The sequence below is a fragment of the Heteronotia binoei genome, chromosome 7 (assembly GCF_032191835.1).
Source record: "Heteronotia binoei isolate CCM8104 ecotype False Entrance Well chromosome 7, APGP_CSIRO_Hbin_v1, whole genome shotgun sequence".
Classification (NCBI taxonomy): Eukaryota; Metazoa; Chordata; class Lepidosauria; order Squamata; family Gekkonidae; genus Heteronotia; species Heteronotia binoei.
The window spans coordinates 44,193,204-44,220,391 of NC_083229.1; the positions used below are offsets into that span (position 1 = coordinate 44,193,204).

Genomic DNA, 27,188 nt, shown 5'->3' on the forward strand with positions numbered 1-27,188 from the left:
CATGGTGGTCTCTGAAGGGTTGCTGGCAGCAAGGAACGAGCAGTAACAAGCCCCAGTAGCTTGGCAAGCAGTGCAAAGAATGCTTGTCTTGGACCCTTCGGGCTGTAGGGTTGGGAAATTCTTGGAGATTTAGAGGTGGAGCCTGAGGAGGTAGTGTTTGGGGAGTGGAAGGAGCTAGTGGGATCTTAGAGGTGGAGCCTGAGGAGGTAGTGTTTGGGGAGTGGAAGGAGCTAGTGGGATCGAATACCTTCAGCTCCACCCTCCAAAGCAGTCATTTTCTCCAGGGGTACTGATCTCTGTTGTCTGGAGATCTCCAGGCGCGACTTGGAGACAACCTCACTTCCAACAATGATCAGTGTCGGCTCAGAAGTTGTCTCCTACCCCTCTAGGGTTGCCAATCCCCAGGTGGGGGAAGGGGATCCCCCGGTTTGGAGACCCTCCCCCCGCTTCAGGGTAGTCAGAAAGCGGGGGGAGGGGAGGGAAATGTCTGCTTGGAAATCTATTATTTCCTATGGAGATTTATTCCCATAGAAAATCATGGAGAATTGATCTGCGGGTATCTGAGGCTTTGCGGGGGGGGGGGGGGCTGTTTTTTGGGGTAGAGGCACCAAATTTTCAGTATAGCATCTATTGCCTCTCCCCAAAATACCCCCAAGTTTCAAAAAGATTGGACCAGGAGGTCCAATTCTGTGAGCCCCAAAAGAAGGTGCCCCTATCCTTCATTATTTCCTATGGAAGGAAGGAATTGAAAAGGTGTGCCATCCCTTTAAATGTGATGGCCAGAACTCCCTTTAGAGTTCAATTATGCTTGTCACAGCCTTGATCTTGGCTCCACCCCTAATGTCTTCTGGCTCCACCCCAAAGTCCCCAGATATTTCTTAAATTGGACTTGACAACACTAACCCCCTCCCCCTCCTTTGAAACCATGACTAATACTGCTGGCTGCATCTAGGGTTGCCAATCCCCAGGTGGGGGCAGGGGACCCCCCGGTTTGGAGACCCTCCCCCCGCTTCAGGGTTGTCAGAAAGCGGGGGAAGGGGAAGGAAATGTCTGCTGGGCACTCCATTATTCCCTATGGAGATTTATTCCCATAGAAAATCATGGAGAATTGATCTGTGGGTATCTGGGGCTCTGGGGGGGCTGTTTTTTGGGGTGGAGGCACCAAATTTTCAGTATAGCATCTAATGCCTCTCCCCAAAATACCCCCCAAGTTTCAAAAAGATTGGACCAGGGGGTCCAATTCTATGAGCCCCAAAAGAAGGTGCCCCTATCCTTCATTATTTCCTATGGAAGGAAGGCATTGAAAAGGTGTGCGGTCCCTTTAAATATGATGGCTGGAACTCCCTTGGAGTTCATTTATGCTTGTCACACCCTTGCTCCTGGCTCCATTCCTAATGTCTCCTGGCTCCACCCCCAAAGTCTCCTGGCTCCACCCCCAAATTCCCCAGATATTTCTTCAATTGGACTTGGCAACCCTAGCTGCATCTGAACTTAGTGACCTCTGCAGGTTTGGATCAGTTTAACTTCCCAGTCGACCCTTGGAAAAGACCAACTATCCAGCAGTTGGATTAAATCACTGCGCTGGGATTTCTAAAAATTCTCTTAGACTTAAAAAAACAACAACAACCCTGAATGCTCTGCATTCATTTATTGAAACTCCACCCACTTTGCCTCTTTCCTTCTTGAAAGAAACCCTCTACCCTTGTCTATCTCAGGGCAGTAATCCTCTTTGTATGCAGGACAGGGTGTCTGGGCTTCCTGTTCATATACTGGGGAGGCACATAACTCCTTTTCCCCATTTGTTTCTCTCCTTCTTACCAGCCTATCTACTTTTATCTGTTTCTCATCTTCAGCTATATGATTATTTGTTTACTTCACTTATACCTTGCCTTTCTTCACAAAGGGGACCCAAAGCAGCTTACAATATTTTTATCTTCTCTTATTTGTCCATGTTCAGAATTAGATATATTGATAAAGTCCCTTCTAATACTAGGATTTGGTGACTATAGTCATAAGGACTCCTAGGAATAAGCCCCAAAGAATAACATGGGACTTACTTCTGAGCAGATCTGCCTAGGATTGCTCTCCATGATTCTGGTTGCTTTCCTCATTCATTAGCAGTAGTACCTTCAATAAAAACCGGCCTGTGCACATTTCTTTAGTATTTATTATTGTCTGAATGGAAGGAAAGATGGTATGGTATAGCCTAATATTGTCAGATATTGGAAGCTAAGCAGAGCTGGTACTTGGATGGAAAACCACAAAGGCAGGCCATGGCAGACCGCCTTTGCTTCTCACTTGCCACGAAAACCTCTTGCTGGGTTGCCGTAAGTTGACTGCGAATTTATAGCACTTTACACAAACACGTTGTCGGGATCATAAGGAACTTTTCTGCCAGTTGTGGTCCCCCTTTAGTTTAGCCTTTTGTACCAGCGGAAGGCTCTTTGAGCTGGGGAAACTACTACTGTTAACAGCAGGGCTTTTTTTGAACAGGAGCACACAGGATCACAGTTCCGGTTGACTTGGTGTTGGGGGTGTGGCCTAATATGCAAATAAGTTTTTGTAAGGGCTTTTTTTGTAGCAAAACAATGGTTATATCAGGAGGTATGGCCTAATATGCAAATTAGTTCCTGCTGAGCTTTTGCTACAAAAAAGTCCTGTAGCAGGAAACTACAATAGGATTTAACTCTATATCTCATCTTTCTTTTTAAGCTAAAAGTGGCTCTAAAACTGGCTCACAGTTCTAAAATATCAATAAAAATGATATTAACAACATTCAATAGACATATTCCTGGGCAAGGAGATTCTCATTTGGAGCTGAAGTAAGTCATAGCAGAGGCATTTCCTGGATATTTTCTGCCTTCTATGTGAGATTATTGCTCATGGTTTTCTTACATGTGAACCACCAGGTTCTTTGCAATGTGATTTATAACATTTTTTTTTCAAATTTAAGTTTTTTCTTTCCAAAAAGAACAGTTTTCTAATATTCACACATTCCATGGAAGTGCTGATGGCCGTTTCAGACACAGAATTGCTAATAGCTCCCTCTCCTGTTTCACCTTAAACATTTCCTGGCAGTTTCTCCTGCATTCACATCACTTTCTAATGTGCTATACAACAACGCCTCCCATCACCCACTTGAATCAGACAAAAATACCAAATTCTGCTAAAAGCACCCAACTTCAAAAGCCAAAATGCAAGTATGATTTATTTGCATAAACCAGGGTTTCCCAAACTTTTCTTTCCCATAGCCCGGTTATTTTTACACTTCTCCTTTGTAGCCCACTAAAATTTGGGGGTGGAGCCAGGAGACTCTGGTGTCACTTCCAGGTCAAGGGCCAAGTTATGTCACTTCCGGGGCACATGGAACCAAAACTCCACCTTTTCCTGTGATGTCACTTCCAGGGCACTTCCCCAAACCTGCCTCTTCTTCTGAAGTAACTTCATTTTCAGAAAAATCTCTCTGTAACTCATGCTGAGCTAAAATGGGGGTGGAAAGTGGGCGGTCTGCAACTTTTTCATACATTCCCAGGGTCCTCTCTTTCCACCCCCACACCTGCATGCACCTATCTGTTTGTGTGCTCTTCTCCAGCTTGCAAGCACTCCTAATGCCCATGTTCAATTGCCTGCACCACCTACACACCCCTTCCTCAACAGCACTGGCCAGTGTATGCAGTTTATTTATTATTGATTTTTTTTTGCATTTATATCCCGCCCTCCCCACCGAAGCAGGCTCAGGGCGGCTAACAACATCATTAAATATCCACAATAAAACAATAAAACCATAAAGCAATAAAAACAATTACAGTAAGATCAATTAAAATTAACGATTACACTTTAAATATTGAACAGATTTTAAAAACAGTTTTGGTGCTAAGTTCCATACCATGATGTTAAGCAGCTCTATACTTTAGTTGAAGGCCATTCGAAAAAGTGTTGTTTTACAAGCCTTGCGGAATTGGGCAAGGTCCCACAAGGCTCTAACATCATCAGGGACTTGATTCCACCAGTGGGGGGGGGGGCAGCAGTAGAGAAGGCTCGTTCTCTGGTAGCCTGTAGTAGTCCTATGCTAGTTCTGTCTTTGTCACTACTGCCCTTGCTAACTAAGAGCCCTCCCCCAATCACTTTATCAATCCTGCCAATTTAGCCTACCCTAAATGGCCAATTAATACTAAACCCTTAACCTGGTCCCTCAATCAATCAGCTAATAATAATCCCTTAAGCTATTTAAGTTCTAAACCCTCTTTTACTCCAATTCATACTTCAACTCAAATAGCCAGTAAATCTATTTCCTAATAGCTAATTAATAATGATTAAACCCACATTTAATTCTCCCAGATTAATACATCTCCCAATTTCATTCATTCAGTTGGGAGTGCTGTTGCCATTGCCATCAGGAATGCCAGCACTGTGTACCACCCACACTGGGCCCTGGCACCTGCTCTACCTCAAAATATGCTGACACATTTAGTAGGCCCTTTCTTCAGCTGCTACTACTGGAACCCCGCCTTCAAGCTACAACCAGCCTTGCTTGGTTTCAAGAAAATCTTTTGACAGCTCTTTTTCATACTTTTCCCTGGCTGAAACACTGGGAAATTGTTGTGAAAGTTAACAGAGAATTGTACTGCAATTAATGAATTAATTTCAAGTTATATGAAGTTCATACAAGCTTTTCTGTATGAAAAAAGGATATTTATGAGGGGCTTGCAGCTTTTTACTGGCTGTGTTTCCCATGCCTTTAAAAACAAACTGTTGTGCAGATATTTAGCCAGTGAACTTCTTTCATCCTTTTAAATATCTACAGGAGTTTAATTTTGGTGTCAGAGAGCTGCTAAAAGCAGGACCAGTAAAATGGTGCCAAGTTCATAGTACCATCACTTCCAGTGCTGTTGGAATATACAGCAGTAATCTCCAATAATCTCGTTCTCCCTCACACTTCTCACTCTCACTCACTCACACAGAAAACTCATAGAAAGGCCAGCTGGCTACAACTGGGGGTGCCAACTTTTCATTGGCAGAGCTCCTATGTCTCCAATAACAGTATGCTGAACAGAAAAGTTTCATCCAGTAAAAATGGAAGGAAAGAAAGAAAGAAAAAGGGAAAGCAAGAAAGGGAAAGAATGAAATGGAAGGAAAGGAAAATAAAGACATGGAAAGAAAGAACATAAGAGCAGCCATGTTGGATCAGGCCAGTGGACCATACAGTCCAAAAGTCTCTCACACAATGCCCCAAAAACACCAGAATGTCCACCAGTGGGGCCAACGCACTAGAAGCCCTCCCACTGTTGCTTCCTCCCCCTCCCCGCCCCTGCAGCATCAAGAATACAGACAGAGCATCACTTGCAGGGAAAGAAAGAAAGAATGGTGGACAAAGAAAAAAAAATCAGATGACCCCAGCCAGCAACAATTCTGCCCAGGGGTCATTTGGTTAAAAAAAAATAACTACTGGAATGCGCACTCCCCACCCCTCCTGGCTGAAAAAAACATCTCCCCCTTCTTTGCTGCCCAGGCCTCCCAGGGAAATCTCCTCAAAAGAACATACTGCAAGGCACATGAAAGCTCATACCTTGAAGAATACTTAATGGGTCTAAAATGGCAGTTCACTCCAGCTTTTCTCAAACACTGGGAGGGGGGAGAAGGAAGGAGAGGCAGCCCAGCTCCACCCTGTGCAACACAGAGACAGGGGAAGGAAGCCAAACGAAGCTCAGACTTTGCAGCCTGTGTCAGTCTTCAAGGCTAGCTTTTCTCTGCACAACACAGAGATGGGGAAAAGAAGGAAGCAGAGCAGGGCTAGCTTTGACTTTTCTTGTGACCTGGTAGTGAGGCTTATATGACCCGATACCGGGTCACAACCCTGCGAATAGGAAATGCTCGCATAACCAACTCCATTAGTCACCTGATGGTTTTAGTTCAAATCTATACTCGTCACAAAGTACTTAGTCATACACAGTAGTGTAGACCATAGTCCCTAATAAATAATCCAAGCAATTTTGTGAATCATTTAGTACAGTGCAGCCCTATTGCCTACATAGAAAAGCCCTCTGACCTATGCAGAACTGACTGATTTGTAATAGATACTGAGAGGGTTTTTTTAAATGTGTTCCTTACATGATTTTATCAGCCAGGATGGGCAAGGATCCAGAGTACAATTAGGATGGAAGCTGGACCAAAATGGTCCATAAATGGCCAAGGTGGTTCATTAGGCTCACGTGTACCTATGGCACTGCCACTGAATTGAAAAGTGTCTCCAAATCTAAAGTAGTTGTTAGATGAGGATGAACAGTCAGCTGCGCCATGGCTCATCTGGGATTACATTCCTGAGAAGCAGAGGTGGTTTGCCATTGCCTTCCTTTGCAGAGTTGTCCTTGGTGGCCAATTATCCAAGTACCAACCTTCCTTAGTTTCCAAGATCTGATGAGACTGATATACTATGCCACCTTCTCTCTTTCTCTCCTGTCCTTTCATTTGCCATTGCGGGAGTGGGGGGGGGGGAGGGACTTCACAACATTAGTAGCTGTAATGGATGACTTAAAGCAAGATTATTTTCAGGCATGATGAGCTCTGCTATAATTTCTTTATAAACTTATTCCAAGTTCTGAATTTGCCATCTATGATTTACAACTTACCACAGCCACTGCATCACTTGCTAATAGAGCTGGCATGTCCAGCACAACATAGTAAGCTACATTTGTCAACAAGTAAATTATTGTCACAATAGGCATTGAAATTGCAATGGAAAGTGGCAGGTTCCTGCAGGGGGAGATAAAATAGTATGGCACATTACTCATAATTCAGGAAGTTGTAAAATAACCAAAAACAGAGGGGAGGATATTCAAACAATCATAGGGCTATTTGCAAATACATCTTTCTACATGGAAGAACTATGCAAATTACACCCCCTTTCCTTCCTTCCTCCCTTCCTTCCGTTAAAAAGCCACATAGGCCGAAACAGAGCAGCCAAACTTATATTATCAGGACAAAATGGCAAAAACCTCACCACTCAAAAAGTAACAGAATCAAAATGAAAAAGAAACCAGATAATCTTATATTCAACAGTCACATTCATAATTCAAATCTAGGGTGGGCTGACACAACAGGGATTATAAAGTAGCCACCTTGGTGCACAGTATCTGAACCTTGTGGCTAGACAGTCAACTGAAGCCTCAAATCATGCAGTTAGCCACAAGCCCTTCCCATGATTAGTAGCCTTAGGTGATTTAAAATGGTAGGAGTTTATTGATGATGTGCCCTAAACTTTAAAGAGATGACTGAAAGGTTCCTGGTTGTCTTGGGACAACTAGGAAAGCTTTTCATCCCCTCTCCCCCAGGAATAAGATTGTGGGGTTATTTTTGAGCTGCTGGGAGGGAGAGGTCCGTGAGTGAAAGCCCTTGTGCCCATGGAAATGTTCTGCTGGATCCAGCTGATTATCTGACAAACTGAGATGAAATATGCTGTAATCCAAAATAATACTAGGAAAAATACATGGCTACTGATATTCTCATTAATTGGCAGTGTGATGATGATTCTGAGCCACAGAATCAAAGCAGCATAGAATCATAGAGTTGGAAGGAGCCATACAGGTAATCTAGTCCAACCGCCTGCTCAATGCAGGATCAGCCTAAAGCATCCCTGATAAGCATTTGTCCAACTGCTTGAAGACTTCAAGAGCAGGGAAGCTTGCCACTTCCTTAGGCAGCCAATTCCACTGCTGAACTACTCTTACTGTAAACAACAACAAGTTTCCTATTGCATGTATGTACCTTTCTGGATTTTTCATTTCTTCAGTGACAAAATTGAGTGTATCCCATCCAGAGTAGGAAAAGAGGGCTGAATAAAGAGCAAGAGCAATGAATCCTGCATCCGTTGTTGAACCTTCAAATGGATCCTTAAGGTTTTCAGTTTCTCCTGTGCAAAAATATCAGAAGTCTGCAGTCATTTACATATTTCTGTATATGCAATTTACATGAAATAGGGATACCCTCAGCATTTTTATGATGGGAACAAAGTGGGTGAAAAGAAATCTCATGTTGTCTTTTCTATAAATTAATGCATACATTATCTTCAGTATGCACATATAATGGGTCTTGAAAGAGGTCTGTTCCATATAAACTGCCTCATAGAAAAGAAAACTCATGGAAGGCCAGTTTTCTGTGAGTACAGATATCCAGTCTGGAGCACTTTCTACATAATGAAGTTCGTTTGGAACCTTCCATGAGTTTCATATAGTGATGATACCTGCTTACACAAATACACCACACCCACTAGCAGTTAAATATGCAAGAGAACCACCAAAATAACATGAACTATGTAAAAAATGAACATGTGAATCTAGAAATCTAAAAGCTTCATATTATCCAGAATAATTAGTGTTATTTGTTGAGCATACACACACAAAAATTACTCCAACAAGATGGTCATGCCCATCTTTGCCGGAGGACCATCTTTGGCAGATATTTTAGGCAACAGACAACAAAATATTTAGTACATGGCACAGAACTATGATTTCAGGAGGAACTACATCCTCATATAAACCATCTGTAGAATAATTCATTCATTCAAGTTGATAGAATTTTTCTGGACAAATGTTTTGCAGACAGCTGTCTCAGTGTAATCCTATGGAAAGTCACTCAGTTCCAGAGTCACTGCATTGACTTTGGTGGCCTTAAACTAGTATAACTGTATAGGATTGCACTGGTGATTACCATCTGTTTTAGTTGTAATCTGTTTTATCATATGAACAGGCAGCACATAAATACACTGTGCCTAGATTCCTGTTAACCTGGAAATGCTGTTGAATGTTCCAATATATTGTTCCACATGACCATAAAGCTGGGGATGATTTATGTGGAGTCAAAAAACACAGTTGAAGTAGATGGTGTAAACTGGCTTATAGTCTTAACATACTATTCAGTTTTGTTAGTATTCACTCATAGTAATTATTTCTTACCTTGGCTAATTTTATAAAGACCCACTCCTATTACCATAATAAGGGCCATAACTTTTGCATATGTGAAAAGATCTTGTACTCTGGTTCCCCACTTCACATTGACACAGTTAATAAATGTCAGGGAGCCTAATGAAGAAATGGGACACAAACAAGATATGCACAGTTAGCTGCACTTCAGCAAGATATGGGTCACTTGAAGTTAACTTAATAGGACTTTTTCCCCCTAAGTAAAAGAAGGTAATAAGAATATACTTGCCTGAAGGGGGGGAGTTGAATTTTCCAAAAACGAATAATGAAAAATATGCAATAGTGGAGCAAAAAAAGAGATTAAAGTCAGCCTGCTCTAGATGGGGTTTCACTCCCCACCTGAAAACACATAGTTAAAATCCAAACCAATATTTTTACTAGTTTAATATATTTGAGTGATTATTGATTTTGTTGTAAGCTATTTCTAAGCACTAGCACAAAAATCTAGATTTGAAATCAGGACCCTTCAGTTTTCAAATTTTAGGAAATTTTACTTTCCCAAATATCTGGAATTCCATTAAAATGAATAGGAATAGCTTATTTTCCATTAAAAACAAGGCAAAAAACCCTTTTTAAAATATTTCCCTCAGCCTCTGACTCTTTCCTAGTGCCTGTGCTAACCTCAAACAATTATGATGTGGCAAGTGCTTCCAGGCAGCAGTGTAGAGTTGCCAGGCCCCTGCCAGAGGCAGGGAATCTCCCACCCCTGGGTCAAGCCCCCCACAGATCACCACAAGGGATACCTACCCCAGCATTTCAGCATAAACCCTGGTTTATGCAAATAAATCATTTCAGCCATCTCACTGGTGACACAGCAGTGTCACTGTGTTGGCAAAATAGTGACACTCTGGTATTTGGGCAAAACTTCTGTGGTAGAAGTTATTGTGTGTGCCAGAAGTGATGGCACCACATTGCTGATGATGCCAGCCTAGGGCTCTTTATGTTGCCAGGTGTACTCAATGGCATTATACCTTGCTGAGGTCCCTCTCCTCCCCAGATCCCTCCCACACCAGAGTCCACCCCCAGACCTCCAAGGATTTCCCAACTCAGAGTTGCCAACCATATTGCCAGTATGTCCTGCTGCAGCCTCCTCTCATGCCCCACCAGTTGCCAAAGAGTACTGACAACTCTTCAGCAGGGCCAGGCATTTGGAAAGAACTGTAATGTGGGCATGAAGTCTGAACAGTGCCTATGCCACCAAAAAGCATTGGGCATGGCCCAGTGGAGCAGGGGAGAGCTGGTGCTGGAGAGTGGGCAAATGCCCTGTGGTTAACACTGGCAAACAGACTGGAGCAACAGGAGGATAGACCATGATGGGAGTAGGGTTGCCAACCCCCAGGTGGGGGCAGGGGTTCCCCCGGTCTGGAGGCCCTCCTCCTGCTTCAGGGTCATCAGAAAGTGGGGGGAGGGAAGGGAAATGTCTGCTGGGAACCCCATTATTCCCTATGGAGATTTATTCCCATAGAGAATAATGGAGAATTGATCCACGGGTATCTGGAGCTCTGGGAGAGCTGTTTTTTGAGGTAGAGGCACCAGATTTTCAGTATAGCATCTAGTGCCTCTCCCCAAAGTACCCTCCAAGTTTCAAAAAGATTGGACCAGGGGGTCCAATTCTATGAGCCCCCAAAGAGGGTGTCCTTATCCTTCATGATTTCCTATGGAAGGAAGGCATTTCAAAGGTGCGGTCCCTTTCAATATGATGGCCAGAACTCCCTTTGGAGTTCAATTGTGCTTGTCTCAACCTTGCTCCTGGCTCCACCCTCAAAGTCTCCTGGCTCCACCCCCAAAGTCCCCAGATATTTCTTGAATTGGACTTGGCAACCCTAGTGGGAGGGTGAAAACTACTCCAACAGCATTGAGCACAACACAGTTGAATGAGTGAGCACAGTCCCGAAGCAGCAGTTGGAAGAAAAGAGGGGCAGCAAGAGGAGGCAGCAGACTGAAGCATGGCATACCTTGCACTGTGGACTGGAGTGTGCCAATTCCCTCTTTCTGAAAAGACACCTCAGGGGAAGCCCAGCAATAGGAGGTCAATCTTAAGGGGGGGACAGTTTCCCCACAGATCCAGGTTTCAGGCATGACTGACAACATCCCCTGCTCAACAGAACACTCACTTGCTGGGCACACTTTTTGGTGGGCAAGGCATCCACCCCACTGCTACCTTGATGAGACCTCCCCCAACAGAGCCCTTTTCAGCCCAGTAAATCAAAGGGATCGGTCTATTTTGGCTTGCAGGGCTCCTGTATGTATTCCTCTACATTTGCCTCGGCTATGCCCTCCTTCTGGTAAAACCATGGCAACACCTATCAGGGAACACTGCCCTCACCAGCCTTGGTGCCAGAGCTGTCTGGGCAATGTTTCATTTTCCTTTCTCAAGCAACCAGGCCAGGTTGTCTGAGGAATAGATTTCACTTTTGTATTTCACTTGAGTCAGTGATTCCAAATATTAGGAATTATAATGAAAATATGGAACAGTAAAATTCCAACTTGGAAATCATCATATAATTCATATTGTTCACTCTGAATATAGCATTATTCAGTAATTATGAATGTTTCTGACTCTGAATTGCATATCCCTAGTGATTTCTGTCACCATTTCTGGAAAAGTAGAAACAATCTAAACAAAGAATAAACATGACTGCAAAACCTGGAACAATCCTGTTTTTACAACTTCAGCTGTTTCATCTGCAAGATGTAAGTTGAGAGATTCTTATTCTTTTACTGCCCTCTAGCATTCAAAGAGAAAGTTGCAGCTTTCTGGGAAATGCACTTTTGCTGAGCACAATGCTTATCTCCCAAAACCATGCAAAACAGACCCTTTTGTATTTACACTCCTCTTCAAAGCATATAAAAGTAGGTAGCTAGCAAACAACAATCTGTTTTCTGGTATGACATGAGGTAGTAGTTATAGATTTGTTTTGTAATTAGCACTAGCTGTCAATCTGCATTTGAGGTTTAAAGGCAAAAACGATTCCTCACAACAGAGAAAATAAAAGTCCTGTCACAGCCAGTAGACAGAGAGTTGGACTTGGTTTCGAGGGACCTAGGGGTCAAAGCTCAACTTTGCCATAGATGCATTATGTTGCTTTGGGGGAAGACTAACTCTCAGCCTCATTTCTCCATCTACAAAATGGAGAAAACAGTAATTAGGTCATAGTATCATTGGGAAAGGACTGGTTATGCTGTGGGCAGACTTTTTCTTGCTTTAGAGTAGCTCACCATGATGACACAGCTTATAATCAGTTTATAATCAGGCATGTAACTGATGCAGTGATGCAATACAAACATGCAGGAGAATCCGCAGTGGTGTGGTGGTTAGAGAGTGAGACTAGGTTTGAATTCTTTCTCTGCCATGCAAGCTCACTGGGTGACCTTGGGTGAGTCCCTTTCTCTCATCCTAATCTACCTCCCAGGGTTATAGTAGTAAGGATGAAACCATGGAGGAGAGAATGATATTGCAAGCTGCCTTGGGTCTCAGTTGAGGGGAAAGAATCAGTCATAAATGCTAACGCTATCTAAATATACAAATAAAATGCATCTAATTGAAGTGGGCTATGAACTTGCTCCTCCAAAATAAGAGCATAAATACTGTCTTGCTGTACCAGACTAGGGAGATCCAAATACAGTTCACTCTGAGCAGAATTATTTATGACTCTCAGAAGCATTTCCAATCTAATAGTTATTTTGAAACTTCCCTTTGTGGTTTCAGTTTCTTATCTATTTCAGTCACCCATATAAGGCATTATACAGACTGAATACATTGGATCATCTTGCTCTGTAGTGGATATTGACAGAAAGTGACTGTCCAGAGGCTCAGACAGAGATTTGTCATTCATTCCCAGCCCTACTATTCTCAGGCAACTGCGAAACACTTTTTGTTGTTGTTGTTGTTGGTCCACATGCAACATCTGTCAGATTAACTGGAATACTGTGTTTTTCTCAGAAGAAACAGGAAGAAGCTGAACTCTTTTCTACCAGCATCTTCCACACCCCCAAAGACAGATGAAAGCAGACTTTTGGAACTTTTGCAATCAAATAAAAGAGTTGCACTGACTGGCTCTCATTTTACTTACAGATGCAAGCAGCTGCAATCAACCTAACTGCTCCATAGGATGGTTCACAGAATGGAAATATTGGCTGAACGATATAGTTAGCAAAAGTGATGGCTATAACAGCCTGAGTTGTTGGTTCAATAATGAGCAAGGAAGACCATAGTCTGATAAAAGCAATAAAGCCTCCAAACGCTTCTAGGATGTAAGCGTAGCTTGCTCCAGATTTAACAATGGATGTTCCCAGTTCAGCATAACACAATGCTCCAATCAATGAAAAGATCCCCCCAAGAGCCCAGAGGAGGAGTGCAAGTCCATAAGAAGTGCTGTACATCAGAACACCTTTGGGGGACACAAATATTCCAGAACCAATCATGTTCCCAACTATTAAAGAAATGCCATTGAGCAAAGAGATTTCTTGTTTCATCTGCATCTTTTCTTTTTTGTTCTCTGTCACCAAGCCCAGTTCAGTCTTGGGTGTGTTCTTTTTGTTGCAATCTATTATCCAAGGGTCCGTCATCTTCAATTAATTATTACCTGGGAAAGAAGCAGAAGGAGATAATGTTTTGTATTCTTTTGGTAAAAAAGACATGTCATTGCAAAGGACTGAAAAGAACACAGACAATTGGAAGCTATGTGGTATCTCCTTAAGAACTCACAGTATGGTGTATATAGCCATATGCAAAGAGTCATCTGGGTAGCCTCTAATCAGATAATATGTAGCAGTAGTGATCTGTTTACCAAGCAGCCAAATACTACAAGCAACTATTCCCCACATAGTCAATAATGTTCCATAATAAGCAACTATGAACTTTTATTATTTATTTATTTATTATATATTTATATATTTAATTTATATCCCGCCCTCCCCACCACAGGCAGGCTCAGGGCGGCTCACAAACCAAGGGTCGACACAAACACATTAGTGTGACCAAACTTTTAAGGATGGAATAGAAGACCAGCTCCTATTTAGATTCAGATCCCATTGCACCTCAAATGTACCAATACAAGCAGCTGACAGATACATTAATTATAATAATCAATTACCATTGTTGCATTCTGGCCATGAAAACATTTCCATGCAAATATCCATATATCATTCAGATATCCATGTGGGCAGTTATGTGGACATAATAATTGAATCTGTAGCTTGAACAAATTTTGCATGGAGGAATTCTCAAGCTAATTTTCCTACTTTGACTTTAACAAGTAGATTCTTAAAATCATTGTCATATTGTATTCAAATTCTGAAACTATGCCAAATTTTAAATTTGTGTAAAATTTAATTTCAGCTTTATTAGGGACTAGGACCAGGCTAGCCAGATCTTGAAAGCTAAGCAAGGTTGGCCCTGGCTAGTTTTTGGATGGAAGACCACCAAGGAAGGCCAGGGCTGTGATGCAGGGGCAGACAATGACAAACCACCTCTGAACGCCTTTTGCTTTGAAAATCCCATGGGGTTGGCTGTGACTTGATGGCAAAAAAAGAGGGGCAGTCCCCCATTAGACTAGGGTTGTCAGGTCCAATTCAAGAAATATCTGGGGACTTTGGGGGTGGAGCCAGGAGCAAGGTTGCGACAAGCACGATTGAACTCCAAAGGAAGTTCTGGCCATCACATTTAAAGAGACCACACACCTTTTAAATGCCTTCCCTCCATTGGAAATAATGAAGGATGGGGGTGCCCGGGGCTAGGGGTGTCTGCACCCCTAGGCCGAACCCAGCTTCTCCGCCCCCCATTGATGTATTCGCACATGCTTTGCGTGCCCCTGCTAACATCATGATTATGTCACGATGACATCATGGCCACGTCCCCTGACTTTGCCGAGGTCTCCAAGCCTCAGGAGGCCTCAGCAAAGTCTGGGAGGCAGCGGGAGAGAGGGCACATCATGGCACCGCTAGGCGAAGTGGCATCCTAGGCAGCCGCCTACTTGGCCTACTCCCACGTGCCGGCTCTGGGGACACCTTCTTTGGGGGCTCATAGAATTGGACCCCTTGATCTGATCTTTTTGAAACTTAGAGGGTGTTTTGAGGGGAGGCACTGAATGCCATGCTGCAAATTTGGTGCCTCTACCTCAAAAAAACAGCACACTCAGAGCCCCAGATACCCATGGTTCAATTCTCCATTATACCCTAAGATTTGGCCTCCATAGGGAATAATGGAGTGCCCAGCAGACGTTTCCCTGCCCCCTCCCCACTTTCTGATGACCCTGAAGTGGGGGAAAGGCCTCCAAACCAGGGGATCTCCTGCCCCCACCTTGGGATTGGCAACCCTACATTAGACAAATGAAGTGCATGGATTACCAGGCAACCTAAGAACAAGGTCCCTCATCAATCACCTGATGAAGAGCTCATTCTGCAATTTGCCTAGCACCTACTATCAACCTTCCCCGCTTTTCATTCAATGCAACACCCCTCCCCATTTAACTGGTTAGCAGGGCAGCATAAAAGAAACCAATCTCCCCTTTGATTCCTTTTTGGCAGAGCACTTTCCTTTCACTTGGCAACTGGAAACAGCGGTACTGGTAGCTACTATGGAGAATAATGAATAAGGGGAATTGACTCTTCATCATGTGGTAAGGCAGTGCACACAGAATCCCCAAAACACTCTCTCTCAATTTCCCCCCCCCCTTTAATAATATGACCCCAAAAAACTGTTTAAGTTATCGTATCTACTGTCTGAAAGAACTGTGATCCCGTGTACTAATTTCTTAACAAAAACTGCGTGCTTGCAAAAGGTTGGGAATAGGAACCTCTGAGAAGAAGCTGTGCAGTAATAAATAAGGAATGCAGCTATTGTGAAATAACACACACAAGCTATTTTTATCACCCTAGCACCCTCATATCATATGGGAACCAAGTAATAAAAACTTCTGGTTACCTGCAGGGAGGAAAAAACCCCCTCATTTATGGCTGTAGATGGAATGGCCATTTACCATACTGACAAACAAGAAACACAAAATACATTATTTTTGATATCCCAACTGAAGAGCCCCTTAAAGCCAGAAGATGCCCACTGTGGTTAGATGCCCCCTGGCAGGACAGTTCCTGGTCAAACAGTACCCCTCCCTGCTGGGATGGAAAGCATTAAAAGATTCAGCTCACTCTGTCAGAAACTGACAGAAAAGCTGAGTGCCATATGCAGTAACCATGCTCAGTTTTTATAAGTTCCAGCTCTATTGTGCCCATTTTTCACAGACAAAAGCCAGGTTAAAATCAGTGCTCAGAGAATTTAATGAGTGCTTGATTTTGTTTGAATCTTGTTGAGTGCTTGAAATGTTTGAATTGTATGAATCTGTATGAAATGTTTTAATGATTGTATTGTGATTCTATTTTTAACACTGTTGTCTTAACTGTTGTTAGCAGTCCTGAGCCCGCCAGGGGAAGGCAGGATACAAATGTAATAAAATAAAATAAAATGTGGTTCTTTTGCTGGCTTCTGTAATACTGTAGCCTTGTTTCCCAATGCCGTTATGATCTTAGAAACAGGAGTGTTTTCTAATCAGATAACTTTTTTAAATGTAAAAGATCTCAAACTGTGCTTAAACTGCGCACCCATGAGCCTAGCTGTTAATTCATACAGAGGTCAAACACCTAGCTGAGCTACAGGGCTAGTGGGCAGAGAAGGTGGGAATCCTTACTGCATACACATGTACACACCCATATAGTACCTCAGTGACAGTGTGCTGGGCTATATGAGGAATATATGGCAGGGAGCAGTATGGATAATGACAGCTTTACTGTGATAAAAGTGGACAAGTTTCCCTAAAAGTGGATACATGCCTCTCACATGATCAATGATTCCCCATCTTCTTGGAAGGTTGTCGCCGGGCAGGGCTTTCTTCTTCTTTCTTTTTTTATTTTGTAAACAAAGCCCAGCAGGAACTTAGTTGCATATTAGACCACACCCTCTGACATCACCATTGTTTCACCAGCAGGAATGTTTGCATATTTGGCCACACCCCCTGATGCCGAGTCAGCTGGAACTGCATTCCTGTGCATTCCTGCTCAAAAAAAGCCCTGTAGCCTGAGCAGTGTGGGACTCAGCTTTAGTTAGACAGGCCACAAGCAGAAAGGAAAAAAACATGCATCTATGGTTTTCCCCTTTCTTTTCTTCATGCAACCCCCAATTAGAATTGGGTTCACGTACACTTTAAATTTACTCTTTCACAACACGGGAGAGATTTGTTCAGGTATCAATGATCTTGTCCATTTTGATTTTTAGTCAATATTATTAGATTATGGAGGCAGGGAAAAAACAAAAAGGAAAAAAAAGTAAATAGTTCTATTGGAAAGCAAAATCCTTCACAGCACAACATAAAACATATATAAAATCATAATCTGTAATAATAGATGAACACAAAGATAAATTTTAAAGGGGTGTAAATATTCTAATTACCTCTGTAGCTTAAGTTGTAACTCACAAAATCCTGCTTTTGCAGCACACTGAGCCATTGTGAGGATTATATAAGCAGAGACCTGTGAGAGTTGTGAGGGAGGCGCCCACACAACCTCGGCTTTGCCCACCTGACCCCAGGTTAGCCGAACTACCCAGGAGCTTTGTCTCAGGGCAAGAAGTAGTGACTCCCACTCCTCTTCCCCTGCTTGTCTGCACTGAGAGAACACTTCTTTGAGTTTGTGCTGTCAATCGTTCTCTGTTTTTTAACTCTCCTTTTCCTGCAAGCCTGGGGAAGGGGGGGGGGGTTCCCCATTTGCAGAATTATGTGTGAGTGTATTCCCAATCTGCAGATTTAAGAATCTGCAGATGAGGCACACTTCACTATTTGAATAAATCATGATAACTCAGTTTATTAATTGAATTAATTTGTACAGCACTGACCAACCTACAAATGGCCAAGAAAGGATTCAACAGTTTATCTCTAGGAGTTCAATGCAAGAGAGACACACTATCTTAAAACACACACACCCATACACACTTCCACATGCTGACCTAAGGAGAACATGACACTATAGCATCTTAATATTAGATACTTGGGGCCAAAACAGATGTGATTTCACTTCAGTCTATACAAGATAAATTGCACAATCTGGACTTAGGCTGTGTGGGAAGGAAAGAGGGGCAGTCTTGGTTTCACTAGTGACAGCTGGGCTTCTTACACTGTTATGAGCAGTTTTAAAGTGGAAAAGATAGCCTGCTCCTTTTCCTTCATAACTCTAGTAACAGCATGGGAAGCCTGGTACTAGTTAGCAAAATCAAGGGCATGTTGAAGGGTCCTATTCTGTGCAGCCCTGATTCACATCACAAATGCATGCATGGACAATCTACCTGTAACAGACTGAGGAAGATCTCTGATCTCATGGATGTTTTGGCCCTTATATTCCTGCTCTCCACTCCCCCAACAGTAGACATTCCAGTGCTGTACCTGAGCTGGTTCTCACTGTAGGAGAAAGAGCACTGGAGAGAATGGTATTTTGAAGCATTTGCTTTATTTACAAATGTGCCAATAGAACACAGGTGGTGGAGGCATAGAGGCACCCCAGCAGATTCACCACCCCAACCCACAGCAGTGTATGTCTGCTTCTCTCTTTCTCTTCTAGTATCTAAACTGTGCTTTCTTGACCCACAGACACACATCTGCTCTGTTCCTTCCAAGCCCTGACATGCACTTGGCTAGATACTTTTCCTGATCCTTAAGACCCACTGAGGAGATACTGACAGCTGTTAAGACATATTGTCATGTAGAAAGGTATTCAAAACCCAAGCCTACAAAATTATATAAATCTGAAAAGCTTGATTAAAAAAAACTCTAACATGATCCTTTTACCAATTTAGTCTTGCACAACAAAATTCTGGAAAAACTCAATGAAGCTGGTCCTGAAATGGACATTTTGCCTTGGAGAGCAAGGATGATAAAATGCAAATCTTTTCAATTCAGTACCAGCTTGAGGCCTGCCTCTCTTTGTGTCTGTGCTTTACCTTTCAAATATAAACACAGCTATTGTCTAACAAAAGAGAAAATGTTTTATGAGGTCTGGTTTGAAATTTAAAACCTGTTAATTTTTCACTGTTTAATTATTGCCCTGACCTGGATGGCCCAGAGCTACCTGACCTTGTCAGATCTTGGAAGCTAAGCAGGGTCAGCCCTGGTTAGTGCTTGGATGGAAGACCACCAAGGAAGCCCAGGGTTGCCACATGGCTGCAACTTGATGGCCCTTTCCACCACCATTAATTATTAATCAGAGGCAAAGCAATAATGGGTAACTCATATGGCTTAGGGATTACCTTACATGTCTTACTGGAAATTTGGCTTTGAATACTTTGTTCCAAGGATACCAAAACTAACTTAAAGTGTGTGTCTCACTAGATGGTCTTGGCAACTGGAGGGAGGGGGGCACTAAGTTCCCTTCACTTCTGCTTCTAAAGCTCACTTCTTATCACACAACATTTCTGTAGATTTGTAATATAGTTCTGCATTAAAGCACCTCATTCTTCCGATCTTTATGGATGCTACAAGTTCAGACATCATAAGATGTGTTTATTAACTGGTTCAGATTTCTAGCTGCAGTTTTGTGTACCAAAGAGATCCAGTGGCACCTAAAAAGGCTTATTATGGCTCAACTTTTTGTGGACTGGAGCACATTTCATAAGCTATTTTCACAAAGAAAAATAATGGGAATTTTATGAAATGGCAGAAGCCTCAATGGTCCCTTTATGGACCCTTAAAAAAACCCCTGATGCTTCTATTCCATTCAGTAGATACCTGAGTGTGTTAAAATGCCTAGGTGTGTTAAAATACAGCTTGAATACTGACATCTCTCTGGTCTCTCTTTGGATTCCCTCCTGATGCCCTTTGAAATCAAAGGGAATTAATCAATTGACTTTTATAATCAGGTCTGACTTTCACACAAAAAGTGTGAAAGGGCATTATTTCATTGCTCACATCTTGGCATGATTAGTTCTAAGGATCACTGCTTCCTTACAGGAGGAATGCAAAGAAATGCAAGAGGCTAATTCAAATGAGTAACTAGATCGTTTTACAGCATAACCTCATTTGCCATGGTTCTTGGAGATCACTTGCACTCATTTATCACAGTCAGAAGTCCAGGTTCACAGAACTTCTGATACTATATGCCTTAACCCAGATAAAAGAATACAGACAATCAGAAAATCTGGACTGAGGACCAGATAATGGAAATTCTGCATGTTGAACAAGGTGTGATAATTCTATTGGCCCTGCACAATAGTGAGTCCATTTGAAGAAACTATTCTTGGAATTCACAGGACTTAAGCAGCTGTTGGGTGATCTGCAATTTGCCTTTGAGGAAGGAATGGCAATCAAGTGCATGGTGGCAACCAAATTATATTTCATGGATTAAAAAGATTGTATGAATCCTATTCAATTTAGTTTCCAATCTGACTATGGGACAGAAACACCCTTGGTCTTCCTAATAGGTTACCTGTGCTGGGCAAGTGATGGGAGGAATGTGCCCAGTTGGTTTTTAAGGATCTCTTAGCAACTTTCATTTCAATCAACCATGGAAGACTTTCAGACCACGTTGCTGGGATCAATTCGGTGGTACTGTCTCGCAGCAACTCCAATCCTTCTTGGTAGATGGATCAGAAGATGGCATTGGGGGGGTGACATTTATCTATTCATGTATATCCTGCTTATCTGACAAGTAGGGACCTAAAGGGGTTTACATCAGTCTTCTCTCCTCCATTTTGTTTTCATGACACCAATTCTGATGGGGGGGGGGAGGAGAGAGGCTGGCCCAAGTTTATCCAGCAAGCTTCCAAGGCCAAGTGGGGATCTGACCTTCACTAGTATGCTTGTCTCCCACACAATGTAACATCTACATGAAACAGCTAATGAAGGCCATCCAGATATTTTGAGGACAGTACAATTAATAGGGAGATAACACCCTGCTCTCTCACTCTCTCTCCACCCCCCACCCCATTTCACTCCAGAGAGATTGTGGAAATCCTGAACAAGTAACTGGAATCAAGAAAGGGCTAGAGAAGCATCTGCTTTGTGTTCAGAAGGTTCTAGGTTCAAATCCCAGCTTCTATAGTTAAATGATCAGGCAGAAGGTGATGTGAAGGACCTCTCTTGAGACCCTGGACAGCTGACTGTTTGTCTGAGTAGACAATATTCACTTTGATGAGCCAAGGGTCATATTCTGTATTAGGCAACTTCCTGTAGTCATGTGGATGTGGGTGAATGAATGAAATTTAGGCCTGACAAGACACAAGGACCATGGATCAGGAATGTCATTGGTTCTGGATGGAGTTTGCAATTTAGCAGTGCTTCTAGACTCACTGTTGCTGGAGAAACAGCTCGCAGAGAACAGCCAGGTGTGGTTTTCACAACTCAGATTGGCTCGCTAGTTTGTACTTTCACTCCTGGAGAATGGATCTGGCCAGAGTCAAACATGCCCCAGTAACATCCAGATTGAATTCACTGTAATCTGCTTCACAAGGAGCAGCTTTCAAAGAATGTTCAGAAACTTCAAACTGGTCAGAAAGAATGCAGTAACAAGGATCTTAATTGGAAGCCGCTATGGTGAGCTTATAATCCTAGTATTATATCAGTTCTATTAGATATGAGGGTTTTTTTCCTAATTTGTACTGATTTGTGGTCTTTGAAATCCTAAATAGCACCATTGTTATCTTCAGTAGCAGAGGGCATCCCCATCTAGAACCAGTTGATTCCTAATTCCCTAATTAGGTCTATTATTGCAGTTACATGTCCAGACAACCATTCCTCTCAGCTTGAGGAATAAGATGGAATTTTAACACAACTGCCACTGAATCAGAAGTAGGGTTCCGCCCCCCCCATCACTTTTTAGAGCTGACCAAACCACTGGAACATTAAATTACCAACTACGATGATACCAGAAGGATACCATGATTACCTGAGAAATTATAGATAATCAACAGGGTTGCCTTTTCCTGGCTTTCTCCTAACAAAGGTCACTCTCAGGATGCAGATCAAGTTTGGGTGTCAAAATCAAACCAGTCACAAAACTGAAGTGGATATAGATAACCTGAATCTCCCAAGCTAGGTTACTGACAGCATTGCTGCTTTTCTGTTTCACAGATTCCCCCTGAGGAAGCTCAATATAAAATGCCCAGAGGTTACTATTATGTTGGAATAAAGTTATCTTCCCATTTCACCACTGTCTTTTCTTTATCTCTCTCCTTTCTCCCAGTAAAGACTGGAACTGCACAACTACCAGGTGCTTTACAGCACAATTCAGGGCTGGTGGTGAAAAATCTTTTGGGAGCAGACAAGCCGCTATGTAGGCGCAGGAAGGGTTTGCGCCGACATACGACCAGCGCCACCACAGGGGAGGGGAGTTACGTCAGCGGGGGGCCGCCCGAGCGCTGCTCCACCTGAGGGCAGCGGCGCCTGAGGGCTGAGCCCGAGCATGGATGGAAGTGAGGCGGAGCGTGGCATTCAGGCGGAGGAGGGGGTGGAGTTGGGGGAACGGCCAGGCTTAGGCAGCTTCCTGAGCAGTTTGGCCCATGACATGCCTCCCCGCGAGGTGCAATTTCACGCCAGCAAAAATAGCAGCGTGTCCCATAGGCACTTGTTGAAACCAAAAACAAAGGTTGCCTCCACCACTGTGGAAGCTCGCAAACCCCTTAGGGAGCAGCGTGATTGCCTTGCCAATCTCCTTGCACCTCGGACTGACGAGCCCCTTCCCCGGCACCCAATTGCAGTCTTCCCCTTCCTAGAAATATTTCCTCTCTGGCCTCACACAACTCAGTTGTTAGGGAGAGGAGCGTGTGACAGGAAGCTCTGCCAGCAAGCTCCCAGCCATACAGACTTAGAGTGAGGACAGGCAGGCACGTTGGTGATGGGTTTTGCACTGCGTGGTTGCTCTGACAGTATCTTTGACTTGCGAGTGGGAGAGAGAGGTCTCTCCCCTGGGGCTAACTGCTCTTGTTTCCAGGTCTCCACAGGTTTCGGGCTCCTGGAGGCTTTGCATGTGAGGACTGTCGCCCACAGCTGGGTAAGTTACACTGTCCTCCCTCCCCAGCCTCCCCCTCCCCTCACTCTTGACCGCTTTGTGTGCGAGCGTCTCTGGCACTTGAACCAGGCAGTGGGCTTTGGCAGGGGGCATTTGCTGACCCCACTCCCCTGTGCTGCCGCCTGCTCCCTTCCCTTGGTCAGCCCTCTGCTGCTTTCCCAAACCCTGGCAGGGCATGGTGTGTGTGTGTGTGGCAGCTGCCCTGTTGCGGGGAGGTGGGTCAAAGACTGTCCCTTTAAGAGAGTGCCTGGCTGAAATGCAGCCTGCTCTTCCAGCCACTGCCCCTGCAGATGATCGCTATCTCCATTTTGCAGGTGGGACTCCAACACAGAGGCTTCAGTGTGTGTCGCTCCACCACCCCCTCACTCCCCTAGCTGTTTCTGCCCGCCGCTCAGAATGGAGCCTCGCCTATGGCAAGACTGTCCAGCGCGCACCAGGGAACCTGTTGCACTCTGATCCAGAAAAATAAAGTCTGAGCTGTGCCCTCTGTTGTCTCTCCTGCTTGGCAACTGCTGCATGTTCCCTGGACAACTCCCCCCCTCTGTCAGTGGCCTCTCTGAGGGAATGCCTGGGAGGATAGGCAGACTTGGTTTTGGGAGGGTGAATGGTCTATGAGCCGCCATGCTGCCCCCCCACGTGGCTGGACAGGGGAGGGGAGTGCCGTCCCTCAGACTGCCTGGGCTGACAGCCTGCCCGACCCCACAGGGCTGTTGTGCGCAGGGCACTAAGGGGGGTGATGAAGTGGACTCAGAGTTCTACGGCTGATGCACTCACACTCTGAGTTCTGTGGCCCCCCCGGGGAGGTGTTCCGTGCACATGGCAGGGGGTGTCAGGGCAACACAGGGGGTCTCTGGGTGGGGGGGGTGTGTGTCTGCTTCTGGACTGTTCACTCCCAGACACACATTCCAGCCGCTGTCTATGACAGCGAACTCCTGCGCTTGGTACTTCCTGCTTGTCTGCCCACCTGGATCTATCTTGCAAGAAATCATGGTATCCAAATAAAAGCAGATCTATCAAAAGTTGCATCATATCACTCGTGCCAGAAAACAGAATAGTATTCAGTTCTGTTGTGGAAGCCTGACTATATGATACCATGTGACCATATGACAATGATTGCAGTACTCAAAGGAGTGTCATATAATCAGGCTCATACAACAAAAGTGAATCCTAGTATTCACTAGTAGGCATCTCTGATATGGTGCATCCACTCTAACATTCAACATACAACTGGAAGTGGTACAATCAGCTTGCAGTGACATTACTGGATAAAAAGTAAGACATCAGTTGAGTGCAGTAGGGTTTTTTTTCTTAGCATAGGCAGCCTGTTATAGGAAAAGTTATATAACACCAGTCTTTAGTAAAACCTGTGGCTTGATTTTTGTTATTTCCTCCCAAAAGTAATTCAGCATGACTCCCCTCCTTCATGTCATAACAGTACATGTTGGCAGCTGAAGTTTTCCTGCTCTCACTGTCTGTTCCTCCTCCTCCCACTGACACAGTTCCTAAAGTCTTTACTGCTGACCTAACAGGACAAAGAATTCTAGGCTACTAAGTAAACAGTGAAGGTGGGGGTGGTGCAGTGAGTTTTCCTAAACCCAGACTGCTAGAGCCAAATAAAAAGGAATTCCTCCTAATTTTGTAAAGATTTATGATTTGAAATTATCCAGCAGTGGCTTCATAATATTCAGCTACATTCAAATTGAAGGAATTTTCCATTCTGCATTCATTGCTCCTGCAAACGCAGAGGTATCACATGGAAGACAGTAATGAACCAGCTTGGACAAAGCATGCTGAGGATGCATAAAACCTGGAAAGTGGATGGCTATTGTTGTATATCTGCTTAGAATTGTATCTATAAGCTGGAGTTCTTGCCTGGCTCACTGGGGCCTGAAGGACAGAGCTTGAGGGACTCGGGAACAATAGGCAGCAGGATCCAAATCCTGCTGCCCTGCTCCAATCAAGAGCCGCCGACTGGTTTGAATGGTCCAGTAACAGGCAGCGTGGGAACTTTGGGTGTGTATATATAGAGGGCCCTGCGGCCCTAGCAGTTAGTCTTTGTAGGCAGCGCTATACTATGCTGTATTCAATAAAAGAGCTACATTCACTACCACCTCGCCTCATTGCTGTATAGAACCCACTATATTATAGCTATGGAATGACTCCACAAAACAGTGCTCCAGTTTGGAGGTAAAGGCAGGGAAAAACACCTATATGAAAGCAGCCTTCATGATCATGACTTAAATCTGACTCACACATGCAGGAGAATGAGATCACAGGACACTTAACTGACAGAATGGCACCGACATGGCAGGCACAGTGTGGGGTTGCAGCTCTCTTCATGATATTCTACTTTTCTATTTGGGAGGAGTTTTTTTTTCTCTTTTACATGGAGTAGCATTCAAAACTGACACTTTCACTTGTTGTCTGAAGCTATACTACCAATTCTTTCACCTCAGGATTACTACCACATGTTTCCCACTTTATTTAGTTGATCGTGTTAGACCTACCTTACCCCAAACTGACCATGATGATTTGCTTCCTCTTTACTATGATTCAGTATTGTTAATTAAATGATGACTGAATTTATAAATCTAAATTTGAAGATTATAATGGTTAGGGTTTGAATTAGGGTAGCATGAAACCTAGGTTCAAATCCTTGCTCCACCCTGAGGCTCCCTGGTAACTTGATTTGAGGTTTACTTACCACACAAAGTGGTTTAGAGGATAAAATAGAGGGAGAATTATTGGCAGAAAGGAAGATAAAAATATGTAGATACTGTGGAATAATTTACCCTGGGGTGGGAGGAAAGGCCTATAATAATTGACTAGCAAATGTCTGTGAAAAAGACAACTATATAAAACCAATTCTGGGATAGTTGTGTTAGTATGCAGCAGCCAAAGTAACCAAGAAACTTGAGGCACCTTAAAAACTAATGTGTTGTGGTATAAGTTAAGGCTGGCTCACAAATTTTAGAGCCCAACCTTATGCTACAATAATAATGTTAGTTGTTGGTATAACAAGATTCTTTAAAACAAAAAACAAAACAGCCACTGAGCAAATGGTGCCAGCTACAGCACTGAAAATTCAGTCATGCTTGTATCAGACTTCAAAACATAGCTATTGAGCATGACCAATGCAAGCTGTAAATGGAGTGTTTATTCTGTGAGTGCCTGCCAATCCAGGAGGAAGCCAAATGTACAAAACAAGGCTTAGTGTCACTAAAAAACAACAACCAAAAAACCACCCAACCCACCAGAAGTCATACTGAGCAAAATGAATACATCCCCTCAATTTCAGTAGAAGTGAACAATACTTCTTGTCCCATATAAAAAGAAAGATCATTCCTCTTTGAAAATTGTATGTACAGCTATCTTCAGCTATTACTGCTCACAATATTAAGTTTCTATTTATTTAAACGTATTTTAAAACAACATACACCCTGATCTTAAAATGGCCAACCCCCCAATTCATATCACTTAAGAATATCAGTAGAACATTACCATTAATCTACAACTGAGGGAGAAAAACTGAAGGGAGAACGGTAAGGCTTACCCGTGTATAACCGATATCTTGCTTCATTTAGCATAAGGCAGCAGTAACTTCAGGAACATAACAGTGACCTCAGGATCTAAGTAATCAAGCAGCTGCATGACGAGAAGTGGTAAGTGATATGACTGTGAATGGTCCCTTCTCTCTGTGTGCTGCTATTTGTGTCCCCATAGCAGAAAAATTAAAATCAACAGGAGGAGGGGACTATTTTTCAGCTGAACAACTCAAGTTTCCTCATGAATAACAACTTTCAGGGCTAAAGCCAGCATTCCTAGAAATGAACTCAGTTTTCATCAAGCAAAGACATTCTCTAGTTGGTTGCAGATTGAGTCCCATGTTTCTAAAGTGTGCTTTTGGAATCACCGTCAGTGTTAATATAATGCAGTATTTGATTGGTCACAATGGAAGATTTGAGAGAGTACTAACAAAAAGCAACGCATTTTCAGAGCAAAGAATGGAATGATGACTGCAGCCATGTACTTGCCATGTGACCACACAGCTCACAGTAGGGTTGCCAAGTCCAATCCCAGAAATATCTGGGGACTTTGGGGGTGGAGCCAGGAGACTTTGGGGGTGGAGCCAGGAGACACTGGGGTGGAGCTAGGGGAGGGGGGGAAACA

General features: G+C 43.4%; 1 protein-coding gene across 1 annotated transcript in view; it reads right to left on the reverse strand.

Annotated features, from left to right (window-relative positions):
• The window catches only part of LOC132575094 (Y+L amino acid transporter 2-like), a 38,994-nt gene extending 12,240 nt beyond the window's left edge, over positions 1 to 26,754 (reverse strand). The window contains exons 1-5 of the mRNA XM_060243539.1: positions 26,572 to 26,754; positions 13,049 to 13,561; positions 8,949 to 9,074; positions 7,762 to 7,906; positions 6,627 to 6,750 (exon numbers count right to left, since the gene is read on the reverse strand). Of these exons, the coding sequence (XP_060099522.1) occupies positions 6,627 to 6,750; positions 7,762 to 7,906; positions 8,949 to 9,074; positions 13,049 to 13,544 (891 nt within the window). The 5' untranslated portion in view covers positions 13,545 to 13,561; positions 26,572 to 26,754. The remainder of the gene's footprint in view (positions 1 to 6,626; positions 6,751 to 7,761; positions 7,907 to 8,948; positions 9,075 to 13,048; positions 13,562 to 26,571) is intronic.
• Positions 26,755 to 27,188: the final 434 nt, after the last annotated feature.